This window comes from Amphimedon queenslandica, unplaced genomic scaffold (assembly GCF_000090795.2).
Source record: "Amphimedon queenslandica unplaced genomic scaffold, v1.1 AMPQUscaffold_13053, whole genome shotgun sequence".
In the NCBI taxonomy this organism is placed as follows: domain Eukaryota; kingdom Metazoa; phylum Porifera; class Demospongiae; order Haplosclerida; family Niphatidae; genus Amphimedon; species Amphimedon queenslandica.
In genome coordinates, this window is record NW_003546711.1 from 1 (window position 1) to 17,033 (window position 17,033).

General features: G+C 35.6%; 3 protein-coding genes across 3 annotated transcripts; 1 reads left to right on the forward strand and 2 right to left on the reverse strand.

Annotated features, from left to right (window-relative positions):
- Positions 1–4,303: 4,303 nt before the first annotated feature.
- Delta4 (uncharacterized LOC100637728) lies at positions 4,304–6,013 on the reverse strand. The gene is given in 6 exon segments (NM_001305247.1): positions 4,304–4,713; positions 4,766–4,885; positions 4,937–5,026; positions 5,083–5,563; positions 5,619–5,921; positions 5,978–6,013. Coding segments are annotated over 6 exon segments (1,440 nt in total).
- Positions 6,014–6,361: 348 nt separating this feature from the next.
- LOC100637851 (arf-GAP with GTPase, ANK repeat and PH domain-containing protein 1-like) lies at positions 6,362–14,835 on the reverse strand. Its single transcript, XM_003389514.3, has 16 exons — positions 14,598–14,835; positions 14,390–14,548; positions 13,645–13,758; positions 13,129–13,221; positions 12,732–12,842; positions 12,211–12,279; positions 11,974–12,155; positions 11,394–11,464; positions 10,208–11,018; positions 9,294–9,474; positions 8,820–9,038; positions 8,725–8,760; positions 7,818–7,932; positions 6,919–7,052; positions 6,650–6,756; positions 6,362–6,601 (listed from the first exon to the last, which is right to left on the reverse strand). Exons 1-16 carry the CDS (start codon positions 14,739–14,741, stop codon positions 6,529–6,531), a joined length of 2,619 nt encoding a protein of 872 aa, XP_003389562.1. The 5' UTR covers positions 14,742–14,835; the 3' UTR covers positions 6,362–6,528.
- Positions 14,836–14,887: 52 nt separating this feature from the next.
- LOC100637976 (radial spoke head protein 9 homolog) lies at positions 14,888–16,963 on the forward strand. The gene is made up of 5 exons (XM_003389515.3): positions 14,888–15,172; positions 15,286–15,451; positions 16,501–16,630; positions 16,733–16,809; positions 16,853–16,963. The coding sequence occupies exons 1-5, from the start codon at positions 14,946–14,948 to the stop codon at positions 16,946–16,948; spliced, it is 696 nt and encodes a 231-aa protein (XP_003389563.1). The 5' UTR covers positions 14,888–14,945; the 3' UTR covers positions 16,949–16,963.
- The last annotated feature ends 70 nt before the right edge of the window (positions 16,964–17,033 follow it).

Below are 17,033 nucleotides of genomic sequence, written 5' to 3' on the forward strand. Positions count from 1 at the left end.
TTATAAAAAAATTCAACTTTGATCGGAATCTATTCAAACTTTCTACACATCGTAAGTACATGCATATGCATGAAAAACTGTCATAAAAATGGCAAATTTTCTTCTTATCATTTTTGACAAAATTTGGCCAAAGACCTTGTACTACAGTACAAGGTCTTCAGCCAGATTTTTGAGCAACTACAAAAATTCATTTAAAAAATCTAATATTGATTAAAATTAGCTCAAACATCTACACAATTAAGGCCTAGGCAGCATGTTGCTTACAAGATCTAAGTAACCAAAAATGTTGCTAGCAAGTGTACAGGGCCTTTAGAGTAAATGAATGTATGTAATATCTATGTTGCTACACCAATAAATAATTTGGCAAAAGTTAAACAGGAAACATTGCATTATATTTTAAAAATTTGCTGGTAAACAGGAAGATTCCTGTTTACCAGCATTTTTGAGGCATAAATTCCTCTGTCCCTCAACAGTTAAGCAGTTAATACTGTGCTGAACCTTCCATGACATATCCAGGGCAGTCAGTGAATCAGCTTTGATACAAAAAGTTGCAAGCCCAGGTGAGAGCATGACAGCATCAACCTACACCATGCTTTGTGTTCATAAAAATGTTTTACATGTACAGTACCTTCTGTAAGCTACCCAGGATTGAGCTGGTTCTTATCAATGATCTTAATAGCAACCTATGGAATTGAAAAAGGGAGAAAGAGAGTCTGCATGGTGACACACATTTTACACATACATGTATGTGTACATGTTACTTTGTTTTATTTATAGTTCTTCCCAAGTTCCTATAGTCCAGATAAATGGGTCAAAATCGTAGTAATGACAGAAATTGATTTTATTTTCATTTTTAGAAGTTGTTTGTAGCTTGGTATAGTAGCATTTCAAACTATCCATTTTAGGTATGATGATTTATGATATCACTTTCTTTTACTTATAGTTACAAAAGAGTCAATTCAGCCATGATTCTAGTTATTCTGAGAATTATAGTTTAGCGAACTAGTATTGAAATTTTATCTACTGAAACAGAGTTAGTTATAATTAACTAATACAACACTGGTAAGCATAGACCAAATCAAGTATTCTTTTCTTATATCAGTAAATTATTATTAATAAATAATATTAGCTATAATAAAAGCAAGTAACTTTAAAACTGGTAGTCTTTTTTCTCTCTGATATAATTGACACAAAATGACACATACTACATAAGAGATGCATGAATGAATGATAAAGGCAGATAAATTCATTTTTATGTCTTTTTGAGGAGCTGTTCCCATGTTTTTGCTCCCACCATGAGCCATTAAAAAAGCAAATACTGTTATCACCATCTTGTGGTTAACATACACAAGCTTCAACCTGCTTGCAGATACTGGCGTAATGTATATAGTAGATAGTTATAACAATATAAACAGATGCATGTACAAACAGAAAAAAGTATTATGAACAATAATTTTAAAAAAATATTGATGTATTTAAACTACTTGACACAGGAGAGAGGCTGACTGGCCAAGTAATGATTGTAAAAAGTTAGACTAGACCACGCTAAAAAAAATCTTAAGTAGACATAACAATTGTTTATTGTCCTTGTTCTTTTACTCCTCCATATAAAGGATTGGGAACATACTTGTCACTAGATGGTTGCTCTTCTTCTAAAACATCGCCATATACAGGATTGATAACAGTTTTATAAACCGGCTCATCCTGGCTGCAATCAGCTGATGGTATTTCCTTAATCTCTTGATACTCAGCCTCACATTCATCAGTTGTTTTCCTAGTACCATAATACGCAGGATTATTATACATTGGTTCTCCATCTTCTTTATCATTGTCATCAGCAGCTGATTGTATCTCATTAACTTCTTGATACTCAGCTTCTGGCAGTCGAAGTCTAGCATAATCTGTTGAGTCTTCAACTGAATTCAGTTTTGATATTTTATGATCAGTAATATCATAGTTATTATTGTGGTCTAAAGACAACTGATCATTGCTACCTTTTACTAAGTTATAATTAACGACGGATGATTTGCTTCCTAATCAATGATTATACAGAAATTAATCTCAGTATTGATCATTAAGCACTCACTATTTTTCAAACCCTGTCTTCTTTTTTTCAATAATATTACAATGAATAACGAAATAATAACAATAATAATCAGCATTATTGCACCAATTACAGAGCCTATTATAGCAGTAACTACAAATGGTAAAATTTGTGAATCACAGCATGATTATAATGTAACATACCTTGTGTGGTATCAGTTGATGGTGCAGATGATACAGATGATTCAATAACTCTCCTATACAAGGATGTGTTTACTATAATAATGACTTACACATGTATTGTATCATGTACTTTTCACAATTATTGCCAGTGAATCCCTCAGGACAAAGACAGGTATAATTTGTCACTAAATCCACACAGGTACCATTGTTTAGGCAGGGATAAAGTATACAAGCATTGACAAACAGCTCACAGTTAAGTCCCTAAGGGTACGTTAGGTAATACTTTATATTATAAATAAGTATCCCTTACTTTATACTGACTGGTACAATCACAGTAGTGACCAGCTCTTGCACTAGTGCATGTTCCATTATTAGTGCATGGGTTTGATTCACAGTAATCAATAGCTTTCATGCATAGCTCTCCCGTCCAGCCAGTAGGGCATATACAGCTATAGCTCCCTGCCTCTTCATTCTAATAAGCACAGTATATGGCTACACATGTTATAGCTATATCTCACTCACAATACAAGTTCCATTATTTTGACAAGGTTTGGTAGCACACTCATCAATATCAGTGTCACAAGTAAATCCTGTATAACCAACTGAACAGGAACAAGAATATTCTCCAGTAGTGTCATTTTGAGTGCAATTCCCTCCATTAAGACAAGGCATCTGATTTTCACAAGGAAGAAGATCTAAAATGTTAATTATAAAATATTCCTTAACATTATTCTGATATTAATCTACCAATTTCACATTCATTTCCAGTATAACCTGGTAGACAGGAACAAGACTCTGGTTCTAAGCATTCTCCTCCTCTTGAGCTACAATTAACATTGCACAACAACTCATCACACAATGTTCCATTCCAGTTGCTGTGACAAAGACATTCATTCGGCATGTTACAGAATCCTCCTTCAGGATGACATCCTTCAGTACAATTAGGATTCTGGCATTGATCTCCAAACCAATTACTGTTACATTCACAAGTACCATCAGAACTACAATTTCCGCCAGGTGACTGGCATACTAAATGACAAGCAACTGTACAAATATTATAACATATTTATAATTTAATTACAAATCTAACCATCTGTACAATTTGTAGTAATATTTTGCCATCCTTCTCTGCATATTATTCCTCCGGTTGTGGTGTTACAAGTATAGTGTCCATTGGTATTGTCATTACGTGGTATGCACTGCTGGGAACAGTCCGATCCGTAATAGTTTTGACTGCACGACAGACTATAACTTAATTCCAATGATATTTTTCCATCTTCGCCAACAACAGTTGATTGCCTTTCTGTGGTAGGTTGAGCTGGTATGTTTAGTACGATGCTATCAATATAGTCATTATCATTACGACTATCATAATCAAAAACCTCCATGTACAATTGAAACCCTGACTATAATAATAAAATTGCTATTTAAAAATTACTCAATATTTTAGTCTACTTTACCTCTGGGATACTTCCAGGTCTTTCATAAATTATTGGATTGCTAATGCTCCCAACAGACTCACCAAATGTAATACTGTTGTCAGGTCCATTGTAGTCACCAACAGTGCCAGGATCATACACAGTCCCGGGAATGCATTGAGGTTCAGAGTTCGAGTCTCTATTCCTAAGGCAAAGTGATCTGAAAAGTGTATCACAATGTGAGACACATATTAGTATATTATCACAGCAATTATCGTTGTTATCTCTATCAGTGGGGTTAGAATATCGGCGAAAACGTAACAGGAGCTCATAGTCTCCATTCACCTATAGGTTATAGTTAAGTAAAAGGACCAGACCGTCTTCTATTACTTGGTGAAGAAGTAAACCCAGCAAAAAGAAAGCTACAGCATCCAGAGTATACATGACAGTGGCAGACCCTGGCTGGAGTGGCTGCAGTTCAAGCCCCTCCCCGTGGCTGATAAATTTGCTATAATAGATCCTAATTAGATCTGTTTATTTTACTGTATAGATATTATTTTAAAAAGGAAATGTAACTAAAAAGCAAAAATTACAAAACTAACACAACACAAAATTTATAAAAAAGCTTAAGAGGCCATACTCTGCTGCATGCTAGGCAATTAAAACAGTTTTTTCCAAGGTGCGTTGTACTCATTGTTTGGGTTAACTGGTGTTTCATAGAGAGGACATGAAACGGTGCCAGCATTCAATGTACTGTCTCTGGGCTCTTCATAATCAAGGGCTTGTGGATCCGGCAAACTTTTTATTAGAACTGTTTCTTTGTTGAAAGCGCCATCCACTGGTGTCTCATATAATAATTGATAATCCATTGGATCTGGCTCATTAATGCGACCAATGCTCACAGGATTGCCTGGAATGGTAGGACCATCCATAAACTCATATGTGTGCTGGTGGGATGAGCTGATATCAAGTGGTTGGTCAATGTACATAGGGTTTTCCAAGTTGTTGTTACCACTAATACTGGATTCTTTGGCAGTAGAATCATAGATCGTGCCAGTTTTGTCTATGTCTGTTGATTACATATGACATAAAAGTACTAATTATGACACTCTATAGCTTACCTGGCAATGGTTTCTGTTTTCTCTTCCATAACAAAAGTATAATAACAGATACAAAAATGGTTATAACACCAATTAGCACAAAAGCAGTTATGACTGCTGCAATGATCACACTTCCCAGTCCTATTAAAGAGGTACCATACATAGTGCTGGTAACAGCATTCCATTCCTTACCATCACTCTTTACAGTTGGAGTTTGAGTCATTGATATTTGCTCAGTAGTAGCACTAGCAGTTAACAACATACTTGAATGAGTCGGCTCATCTAAAAATTATGTGATAATTATTTATTGCTTATTATGGTAGATTGTGCATACTTACCAACAGTAGCTACTGGAGATATTTGAGTGGTGCTTGCAAGCATAGAATAAGTAGGCACAATGGTAGTAATGCTGATACTGCTAGCAAGCTTTGAAATGGTAGTGGTAGCAGTATTGAAGCAGTTTGGATTGTTAACAGTACAAGTGCAATTACTGCTTGGGTCAACATAACCCGATAAACAAATCTTTTCTCCAGTTGTTTGATTGCAGGAGTAATGACCAGCACTCTCATCATTCTGAGGTTTACAGTACACGGAGCAATCATTGCCATAATAGTTGTCATCAGTACAAGCCAATTGATAGCTGGCATTGATTGAAGCAACACCATGAATACCATACATCATTCTATATGCAGCATTCCTGCCATTCGAAGGTATCTGAACAAACAATTCATCAATGAGATCAGTAATGTCTTGGTTTAAGTCGTCATCATAGATTCCAAGATCATCATCTTCAATTTTGATATAAACTTGAACACCACTCTAAAATAAACAACCATAAATAATAATCATTACACTGAATTGCAGTTAGACTTACAAAGTGAAGACTGTCTAAGTAGAAAGTAAGTGGATTAAGTAAACTGCCAATGGATGCTCCAAATGTCAAAGAGTCTCCAGGAACTATTCCAGAAGTCATGATATCACTTGATGAAGGACAACTTTTATCAATTTGGCTAGTATTGCCGTTTCTTAAGCAAATACTAAACTTTGTTTCACAAGGACTGTAGCAAGTCCCACTCAATGGGCCTCTGTCACAGCACACCTTGACACTGTTCCATCCATTAGGATTATCATAGTTATGGAATTCCAGTTTAAGAGTGAAAACTGATGCCTTAAGTGGCTACAAAAAGTCAAATACACAATCATTAAAAGTGCTACTAATTCTAATGGACTCACCTCTATCAGACACATCAAAAGGAGTATTATCATCATTTTGACACGTATAGTACAACTGACTTGAATGGCAAAGAGGTGCAAGTATATAGACATAAATGGAACCCTTACTCATGCAGTCATGTGATCACAATCAGTTATACATGGTTAGTAGCTTCAACAAACACAACCAAATGCCAAAAATAGTCCATGACCAATTAATGAAATAATGAATATTTATGCAACAGTGCACTTTGTTGTGGTTGAAAATATTGAAAATAAATACTATAGTTTTCAAGTTTACTAATAAATAGTAGATTTGATATAATTTTTTAAAGTTTTTAAAGCTGTTGTAAAACTAGTATAAATATACTTACATGATACAGTACTACAGTTAACAAGACAATATGTATGTAGATTAAAAACTTTCTTATCAATACATAAAATTTTTGTTATAAGTGGATATTGATAGAGAGTAATCAACAACAATGATAATTAATTGTAATAATAATAATATTTAATAATATTAATAATAATAATAATAAAATGAAAAACAATAAAATCATCAGATGCACCTAATGATCTGTTAGTTCAGGTGTGAATGCTAATGTCACGTATTTCAGTTGTATGAATTGAATCCTTTCAGTCCTAGAAGAACAGTAAATGTGATGCATCAACTGATATTTTAAATCTTACTTTCCAGCATTAGCTGAAGGTTTATGAATATCAGAATACTGAACGCCCTTACCAAGCCTTGCTTCATAGTACACATTCGACTTGGTATTTCCTTGAGACTTCATGAACTACAAAATTAGAGAGAGAGAGAGAGAGACAGTATTTTTTTTGTAAAATGTTAGGTCAGTGAACTAAAGATTAGTGGGCAAAAATGACTCAATAATTGGAAAGGGTAGAGCTCAATTATTTTTAAAATGACAATGTTAAGATTACATTAAACACTGACTCACTTCAACTGTTGACTTGTTCCATTTGTCTAAAGTTAACGAGCGTACTTTAGATACATGGACTCCTAATCCTCTGTGAACACCAGAACATTCTATGCAGAGTACTATACCAAGATTAATACTGGCCCATTGCACATCTGTAAAGAAAGAAGAAACATACAACATTTAAAAAGACTAAAAATATTTATTGCTATGTCATATCAAAAATGGTTCTAAAAATCAATTCCTCATTCCTTACATGTGTACATGCATGCTCTTTTTGAGCTTAATTGGCTCAAAATTAATCTTATAATTAACAATTTTAATGTTGCTTCAATCAAAATTTTGCCAAGGACTATAGACAGGGTATAGCAGGGTTTTCCACAAAATTTTGGCAGTGTCAGTAAATTTTTTAATTTGTTCAAAAATTTACATGTACATATACATGTACTAATACTAACACACAAGGTATTTGTCAAGCAAATTTTGATCAAAACTAGATATTTTCAAATTCTTAAAACTGCACCAAAATCTTGCCAATGATTCTGTAAACGTACATGGTCTCAAGCTAAATTTCATAAAAATTTAAAAGGAAAGATTTCTCCATTTTTAGCTTTTTACATAAATGTACTCATGTTGCCTAGAAAGTTTGAGCTGATTCTTATCAAAACTGAATTAAAAAAAATTTATTTTAAAGTTGCTCCATACTGAGCCATGCTTAACTTTTAGCTCACTTGCAATGTACATATACATGTACATGTAGCATGCTTTATGCTTATGGGAAAACCTGGGAGTATCGACAGGGTATTTCATTAAAAATGATCGCTAGGAGAGAATTCTACTTTATCAAACATTTCTGATACCCCACTGATGTACATGTAGTAGTAAGTGCTTGATTTGCTAATAATAATTATTATACTTACCAGTACTGCTGCAATCAGCACACTGTTTATTGCCGGGTACTTTCAGAATTGTTTTGATGGCATTTGGCACTAATTCTCCTTCATCTTCCCGTTTTCCTATTGCCGGTCTTGTACCCTATCAAACCATACAGATGTCACATACATGTACATGTCCATGTGTAAGTAACAGTATCAATGGAAAAAACCACCAAAATTATACTACATGTAAATTTGTAGTATGGTGCATGGGCGGATCAAAGGCGCCGCCAGTGCTACAACTTCCAATAACCACCGCATGGTAGGAAAATGTAGCACTGTGTGGAATATGTAGTACTGCACAGTATAATATGTATGGGCTTTTCTGTTAACCACAAGCTTTGATAGAGGCAAATCACAGCCTCAGCTACATACATTATACTTGTAACAATAATAATAGTGATAAATGAGATCTGATTGTCTTGCGGGCGCCACCTGTGCGACTTTTGAAATTTCATTTGATCCGCCCACGCACCACTACAAACCAATCAAAGCACTGTTGATTCGTAGATTACAGAAATTATTGCACTTGGGACGGTCTCGACGAAAATGTAGCACTCGGCTTCGCCTCGTGCTACATTTTCCTCTCGACCGCCCCTCGTGCAATAATTTCCGTAACCTACTCTCAACAGTGCTTTAATTAATACATAATTCGACTTAAATTCTGAATCCTCCCAACTTGCCTATTTGTTATTGCTAGGCATTGATATGCATGTGCTCTGCTAGTGACATAAATTAAACTATGACTATGCTGACTATGACCTTTAGTTTTGTGTATCACAAATTGTTTTTTCAATTTTTGATTGCTATGAAAGGTTTGATATTTTGCTCATCACAATGCAAAGTAACAAAACGATAACAAACTTTACTTTCAATATAAAAACAAACTCACTGTGTCTCCATGCTTTATGACTTCTTCAATACCTTCCTAAAATACATGAAAAAAACATCCTGTAAGTGTTACTAAAAAAACGCAATCAGTTGTACCTGTACAGCAGACATCCACAACTTCATGTCTTCTTCTCCTAGAGCTTGAAAGAGATGCTCAGAGGATGGGGATATAACTCTAAAGCAATAGTTCCTGTCAATGAAGTCAGGAGTGCCAGCTTTACATGTACATAGCATCAGGTCTTCAAGTGGACGCGGCTCAGGGAGACTTTGCTCTTGAACCATCAGCTGACCTAACTCTCTATGAACTACACAATACTAGAGAGAGGGAGAGAGAGATAGGGACAGAGAGGGGGGAGGGAGAGAGGGAGAGAGAGAGGGAGGGAGAGAGAAGATAGAGAGAGAGAGGGGGAAAGAGAAAGAGAAAGAGGGAGAGGAGTGGTAGTTGAGACAGAGGGAAGCCAGATAACATTGAATGGGATAGGAACAGAATTTAATAACAAATACTCACTAAAGTAAACACAACAAAGTTTCATAAAGGATAAGTTTGCGCAAATAATGAATTACACTCACAATATATGTCCAAGCATAGGTATTGTTAGGCAGTTTCATTCTCAGCATAAGATAGCCTGATCTTATCCAAGATGATGGGGTTGGCTGTATAAGCTCTTTCACTTCACCTTCCCTTGGATGAGGAGGAGAAACAGGCACAGCATTAACAGAGCCAGTAGCAGGCGACGGAGGGCACACATTACTATCATTAAACAACCAGTGAACAAATCATGTACATTTATGGTCAAATATAGTGACAATAGACTAATAATATTAGATCATTATAATCAATAATGAAAGGTGTGGTCATTGTACATGTACATTACAATTATAGCATGTTATGGTTAAATTCTTACATGCACACCTACTCTATAGGCTTACCGTGTACTGGTACAATTATAAACAATTAATTGTTTGAGTGTTATTATTTTACTCACTCACATACCACAGTAAGTGCAATTTGATACCAGGTATGTGTATCAAGTAACATGTACACGTACACTATTACATGTACATGTAAATGTACACTACTACACGTGCATGTACACTACATGTACATGTACATGTACATGTAGTGTAGAGATAATAAGATGTTTATTGTTATTATAATTATATGGTATGATTACTCAATGGCACTCAGTACTAAGACCACAAGCTTTAGACAACATGAGCCATAAGCCCATGAGTAGAAGTTAACACTCTAAAATGAGTGTAACATTTTCATTCAGAATTAGAATTAGAATAATTTTAAATAAAAAATCAATTTCTTGAAACAAATTAGTATGAAGCCATTTCCCTTTCCATTTATCACAGGGAATCGCAAACTAGCCAACAATAACAGTAAATAAGAAAACCTTCTAAAGTAATATAAATACTAATTATAATTATAATCATATAATTATAGTTATTATATGCATTCTTGTTTAATATCTTACGTGACACTATTTGAGTCCAATGGTTGGTCTCCACTGCTGATGCTACTTCCTTCAACTGATAGACCACCCTCTGCTGATCCTCTTCCTTCAAACTCCTCCTCCTCTCCTCTCTTATCATCCTGCCTCTCGCTCTGCTGAAACAGATAGAGAGAGTTACGTGCCTTCTTTAGCTTCTTTTGTAGACTTTGCTTCTTCTTTCTGTTAGTGTAGGGGCTGTTGTCCATGCTCTGACAATCAACAGGTGTAGTGCTACCAGACCTGCTCCGAGCCTCCTCGGGTGGATCATCACCTTGACTCGGTGTCCTCTTTCGCTGCTTCTTCCTTTCCTTGCTGTCCTTCCTCATGTTGGTCCACAGCGAGAGTAAAGGTCTGTGACTTGATTTCCCCTTCCTCTCCCCGAGAGCGGCCTCTATCTTCCTCGACGCAGTCTCAAGACTCGCCTCCTTTTCATCTCCAGACAATATATCGTCAATGGACTGACTCCTCCTTCTTAAAGACCCGAGAACATCATCCTCAGACTCCTCCTCTAGACCGGGGGAGATGAGGTTTGCATCCGAATTAGAGCGAGTCTTCAAGCGCTCAAAAAAGGGGAGCCTCTTGTCTGACGTCTCAGTCTCTGGGAAGATGGGTATGCTGAAGGTCCTCGATGCGCTTGATTTGTTGGGAGACGTTTGACTTGTTTCGTTAATTGTTTTGTGCACTTGAACTGGAGAGCTGATGTGCTTGGGCATATGATCCAAAGTGAGGGAGGGAGAGGGTAGACTGGACTGAGGGATCTGATCGGAGAAAGTCCGAGTGAATGGTATCATGGCTACAATGGGATAATAATATACAGTGAATATCACTAAATGAACAGTGTACATTAAAATTAAAAGGAGAGCCACAAACAGTCAAGAAATGTACATTGTCAGGAAATTTTTTAATAGATTCATTTTATGCACAAGTAAACTAGTGAGTATTACTATCATTAAAGCATGTTAATGCATGTACTACATGTACATGCATTAACTTTTATGGCTGTGAGGATATGTCAAATTAAAAATCTCTCAATCAGCAAATAATTATAAGCATAGCTTTACTGCAAAGGAATAACTTCATTAGTATCATCATCATCATCATTATTATTGCTATTATTATTATTATTATTATTATTATTATTATTATTATTATTATTATAATGACATACGTGATGATCCTAGCCCTGTACTGCTGGAGTGCAATCCTTTCTTCTTAGAAGCCACTTTGAGCATACCAAGTCTAACAAGGACAATAACAAACACATTATTCTATCATAAACATGAAGTGAATTTTCAAAACTATTCATGCAAAGAACCTCACCTATATGTAAGTGACAATGACAATACAGTACTTGGTTGTAAACCAGCAACATTATTATTATTATTATTATTATTATTATTATTATTATTATAAGTGACATTATTATTAAATAAATGAATCTTGTAGTTTTAATTAGAGGTATTTCATTAACCACAGCATAATAATGTAACGACTGTGGGGTTGCTTTGGGATTTCCCTACAATACAATCCATACATGTATGAAGGATTCTATTACTAGTACAATATGCCAATTATTAAATTACATCATGCACATAGTACCAAGAGTACATAATGATGTTATATACTCTTGGCAGTACTTATCATAAATGTACATGTACTTACAATGTTTGCAGCTAAACATTTAACCCCCCACATTTACAGTGACAAGCCCCACAACAGTGTCCATCATCAATAAATTACATACTCACCTAGTGCCGCTAGTATCAATGGATGGTAATAAGTCCATGTGGTGCTGATGCTCAAACATGACCACTCTCTTTATCTGTCTCTGTAGCTCATTCCATAACTCCATCTCACTGCAATAAAACAGCTTCCATTCCTTTGTCTGTGAATGAAGATGAGTTAAGTAAACCTCCATGTCTTTCATTTGCTGTCAAGGGAAAACACAAGTAAATAGTGGAATGGATTATAAAGATAGGACACACCTCAGCACAATAGTTATGATAAGAATAAATAGTCAAGAAATGCTCCATTAGTTTCCTCAATAGATCCATCTGAGTGGGAGAGAGGGGGAGGGAGAGAGAGGGACAAGATGAACAAAGAAATACATAAAAGGATTACAATAAAAAGTAAAGAGGGTGTGAGAGAGGGAAACTCAATAAGATTATAAATATATTTACTACCAAGAGCATAATGCAAGCCAAAAACACATGAAAGGTTGCCAACAACCTTGCTATTATTTTTAACATTATAATCATAACATGGCCAACATTGACAAAAGGATTCATTAAAATTTAAAGTAGCTCAATAGCACATGAACTATACACAACTGCAGGATAATTATCTACTAAGCAGAGCCTCTATATATTGTTTACAAAAACAATCAGTATACTTAAACATCAATAAGAGATACTGTAATGAGATATAACTGTATAGTAAAGAGGAGAGAGAGAGAGGGGGGGGAGAGAGAGAGGGGGGGAGAGAGAAAGAGAAGAGAGAGCCTTACCATGTCACTTGTGTGTGCTTCCCTAAGACAAGTGAGATATTTTGAGAGAACCAGTTGATAGGTCTTCTGTGCATTATAACAAGCCTCAGCTAACTGATTGAACTGCTGGCTCTAATTAATAATAATGAAAATAAATGGATGCATGTAGAGGCTTGTGCACATGTAATGTGTCATTTTAGGTTATTCAACTGTAGACATTCCTACCAATTTATTTTAGTGAGGCATTATAACAATAATAATAATTAATGATAAATAATAGATAATAATTATAAAAAGTGATCAGTGATACAATGCTATCTACTGGCATCTGGTGTTTTCGTGTTCAAGTTACATGTTGACTAGACAGGGTTATATCATATTAGCAGCTAAACAATAACACTAAGATACTGTTTCTTACATCATTTAGTTTTGATACATGCCTGCATGCACACATTTGATCAGCAGCCATAATGAACTCCTTCCTATAATGCTGGAGCTCTTCATAAATACCCTATTAATGAATGAAGGAATAAAATGACTATGTACTGTACATATACACATGTAGTACATGATTGATATAGTAATAGTAATGAAATGAGAGGAGGAGGGTTGAAGGGAAAGAGAGAGGGAGATACCATAAAAGGCTAAATGATGAGGGAAGTATTGAATTAAGGGAAGAGGAACAAAGCTTGCATGAGTAATTAATGATAACATGAGATTAACTTTGCTTAATGACACACAACTCATGATGATGTGCCAACAATAAAATTATGTTCAACAAAAAGAATATACAACCTGTATCTCCAAACTTAACTAAACACATCTGCTAACTTAACCACATTTACATAACCACACTCTCACCCTCCCTTCCCCTCTCTCCCCTCTTCCTCACATCATACATGTATACATAATACACTGACTGTTATCCACTAACTTTAAGTATGCTAAACTGCTTGGCCATCTTCCTAATTGGATCAACAGTAAGTGTTTGAGTTTGCTCCAGAAATGTCTCATAGTAATACCACATGTTGTTCATCGACTCAACAAACTGCAATGTAGTATAAAGGAAGAATCAGATAATGTAATATGTACAAGTACATGCAGTAGAGTGTGTGTACGGTACATGTACATGCATGCATGAGAGTGTGTGTGTGCATACATAGGCAGAAGTGAGTGTAGTAGCAGTTGGTAGTGTACAAGGTGTACATGTACATAAGTGCGTGCAGTTGTCTGCGAGTGTGACTCTGTGTGTACATGTACTTATCATTATTACTTGTGTGCATCATTTAAATGCAATCAACACTAGTGCATATAATGTATAGTAGGCCATTGATAAATGAGTCCGGGCCTTAAAGGGCAATGGCCTATTTGACAACAAACCCTTTCAAACAACATCAGCATCTCTATAACAGCTGATAGACATGTAATATCATCTACTACACCCTAACACTGTATAGTAAATCATAACTGCTAAGAATGTGAACAAAATAATGAGTCATGAATGCACACACGCCAGATTGAAAATGGGCTTTTTGGAGCTGTCTGTCTTGATACAAATTTATTAGGCAAAATTATTTTACTAATAATAACTTTACAAGTTGCTTCCTGCTCTTCCAAGCCACGGCATAACCAATAAAATGACAAGTATACATAATACATGTGGTATCAATATAATGTACCTTATTCAGTGTATCTGTGATGGTAGGAGACGAGTTCTCAAGGAGCTGAGACATTTTCTGTAAACTACCAACAATGGAAGATGCAGCTTTATACTGCTGTAGACCCGTGGAATAGAAATCAGAGAAACCATTCGCTAGAGCATCGAGAACAGTAGAGAGCTAAAGAGAGAGATAAAATGCATGTTTTTAAAAGTAATTCTTCTCTTACCTTTTCTGTTTTGTTTGCCCAGGATGAAAGGTTTTGTCTGAATTTAGGATTGTCGTGAAGTGACGCGTCGTAGTGTGGAAAGTTTTTCAAGTGTTTTATGTCCTCGGGTATATCTGCCTTAGCTGTACCTGCAGACTCTGGCATGGTGGGACGATGAATAAAAAACCAGACGAACAGAGAGCGAGAAAGTCTAAACAAGAGAGAAGGAGCACTTCGAACAAGAATAAAAGTAAGGTGGCGCTAGCTGCACGTGGGAGGGTCTGGTGGGCGTGGTAGCCTAGTATCCATGGTTACCAATGTGGGTGTGGTCGTATCCATAGTTACAATCTCTTTGACAAACATAATCTAATGGACAGTGAGTCTCTTTCCTTGAATCTGGAGTATGCCAGCTCCAGTGGGATTGTTCTCAGTGTGGAGAAACGGGCTTCTCTTCTCACATCTCTCACTTTAGTTCAGCAGAGCTACAAGTTCCACAGGGTCAAGTTCTGGGGCATCATAAAAGGGATTCAAAATGACTATTACATTATACAAGGAATAGGGAAGGACGAGATAAGAGGAAGGAAGGGACTGTATAGGTATGTATAGCTACATTATATTGATAGATTGTTGAACTTGAATCGATTATACAAACAATTAGAATGTAATCTTATCTTTGTCTCTCCCTCCCTCCCCCCTCTCTCTCTGCCAGTCAAGATTGTGTGGACTGGAGATTACTGCCTCATGTTGACGAAACCATGTGTGTCAAGTCTTCACTGCTTCCTGGACGCTTCACAGGAGACCCATCATTCATACTGGAGCATAAAGTCACCAACAGGATCGGCAAGGGAGAGATAACACCTGAAAAGTCAACCATTGTAAGTTGACACATGTCCATGTTATGTCAACAAAGAGGACAGGGTGTGTGTGTGTGTGTGTGCATGAGTTTAGTACATGGATGTGCTTCGTGGTACATGCATATTTTTGGTTATTGTATGGTTTGTGTGTGACAGTATCTCTAGAAGGGCAGGATATGGGTCTGTGTACTTCAGCAATACCATGTACTGATTGGAATATAATGATCCCATCAAGATAAAGGAATGATATAATATTTTGTTACATAATAATGAAATATGAATAGCATTGGGCATGAGTGATAATTATCACCAGGATTTCCCCTAGGATTTGACAGTATTCATGAAGGCTCTTGTCAGAGGATTTAAAGTTGCTCAAAATTTGACAAAATACTATACACGTACTGCCCATGGTATTTGTGACCATAATTGACAAAAGGTACCTTATGGCGGATTTTTGAATTCATCATTATAATGAAAAATATCAACCTGTGAGTGCTCTGTTAGACAACTATTGTTTCTAAAAGTGACATAGTAACTTTTTGCATCCTCTGAAGTAATTTCATGATAAATGGAGCTTAGGAAGTTGGATTTTTTAGGCTATAAAGACCAATTTTCCTATCCGCCGTAAGGTACCTTTTGTCAATTATGGTCACATTTTATCAAAAATTGCTAGGAGAGAATTTTTCATTTAAAAAAAAATACATACATGTATACATGTTCATGTACTGTATGGAAATCTTGACATGAGCCTAATTTCAATAAAAATAGGATGTTTACGAATTTTTAAAGATACTCAAAAATTAAGCCAAACTCCCTGACAGAGTCTTTGGCCAAACTTCGGCAAGAATTACTAGAAGGGAATTCTCAATTTTTCTGATACATATACATTTTCTTATGTTGTGTAGTAAGTTTGAGCTGATTCTGATCGAAATTGAATTTTTTAATGAATTGTTAAAATTGCCCTAAAGCCATTTACTGTACTATTGTAGTGCTTGTCACTTCATGGCTTTTGTTTTTAAGTTTACTTGGCATGCTTTGTGGGAAACCTTGATTATCATAATTATTGTTAGGTTGAAATGAAAGAGGAGGAGCGTCTAGCAGCTGTAATTAGACGTATTGATGAAGAGGTGGCTGTTGTACCAAGAGGAGCATACATGAGGACACCACTGAATGAAGTTGTGGCAAACAAGTCTTTTCAGGGTGCTTGAGATTAAAAATTCAATGTTTTGCTGTTATACTTACTATTACTATTATTATTATTATTATTATTGTTGTTGTTGTTGTTATTATTATTATTACTAGGTCTTTCTCTGCCAGAAGCTAAACAGTTGAAGTATTATTATCATTTTAAAGAGCCAGAAGTAGAAGATGTGAACAAGGCATGAAATCTTTACTTAACTTTTATCATTATTGTTACAATAGACCATAACTCAGCCAATAGATTTCCTTACTAGCATTGATCAAGATATTCCTAAAGGTAAATTGCAACTTGTAGTTATCATTAATGACATAGTTTAGTCATAATTGTCTTATATTATAAACTTGAAATCCATTATTGCACAATATTCATGTTTTAAAGTCCTGTTAAATGCAATTATAGCCA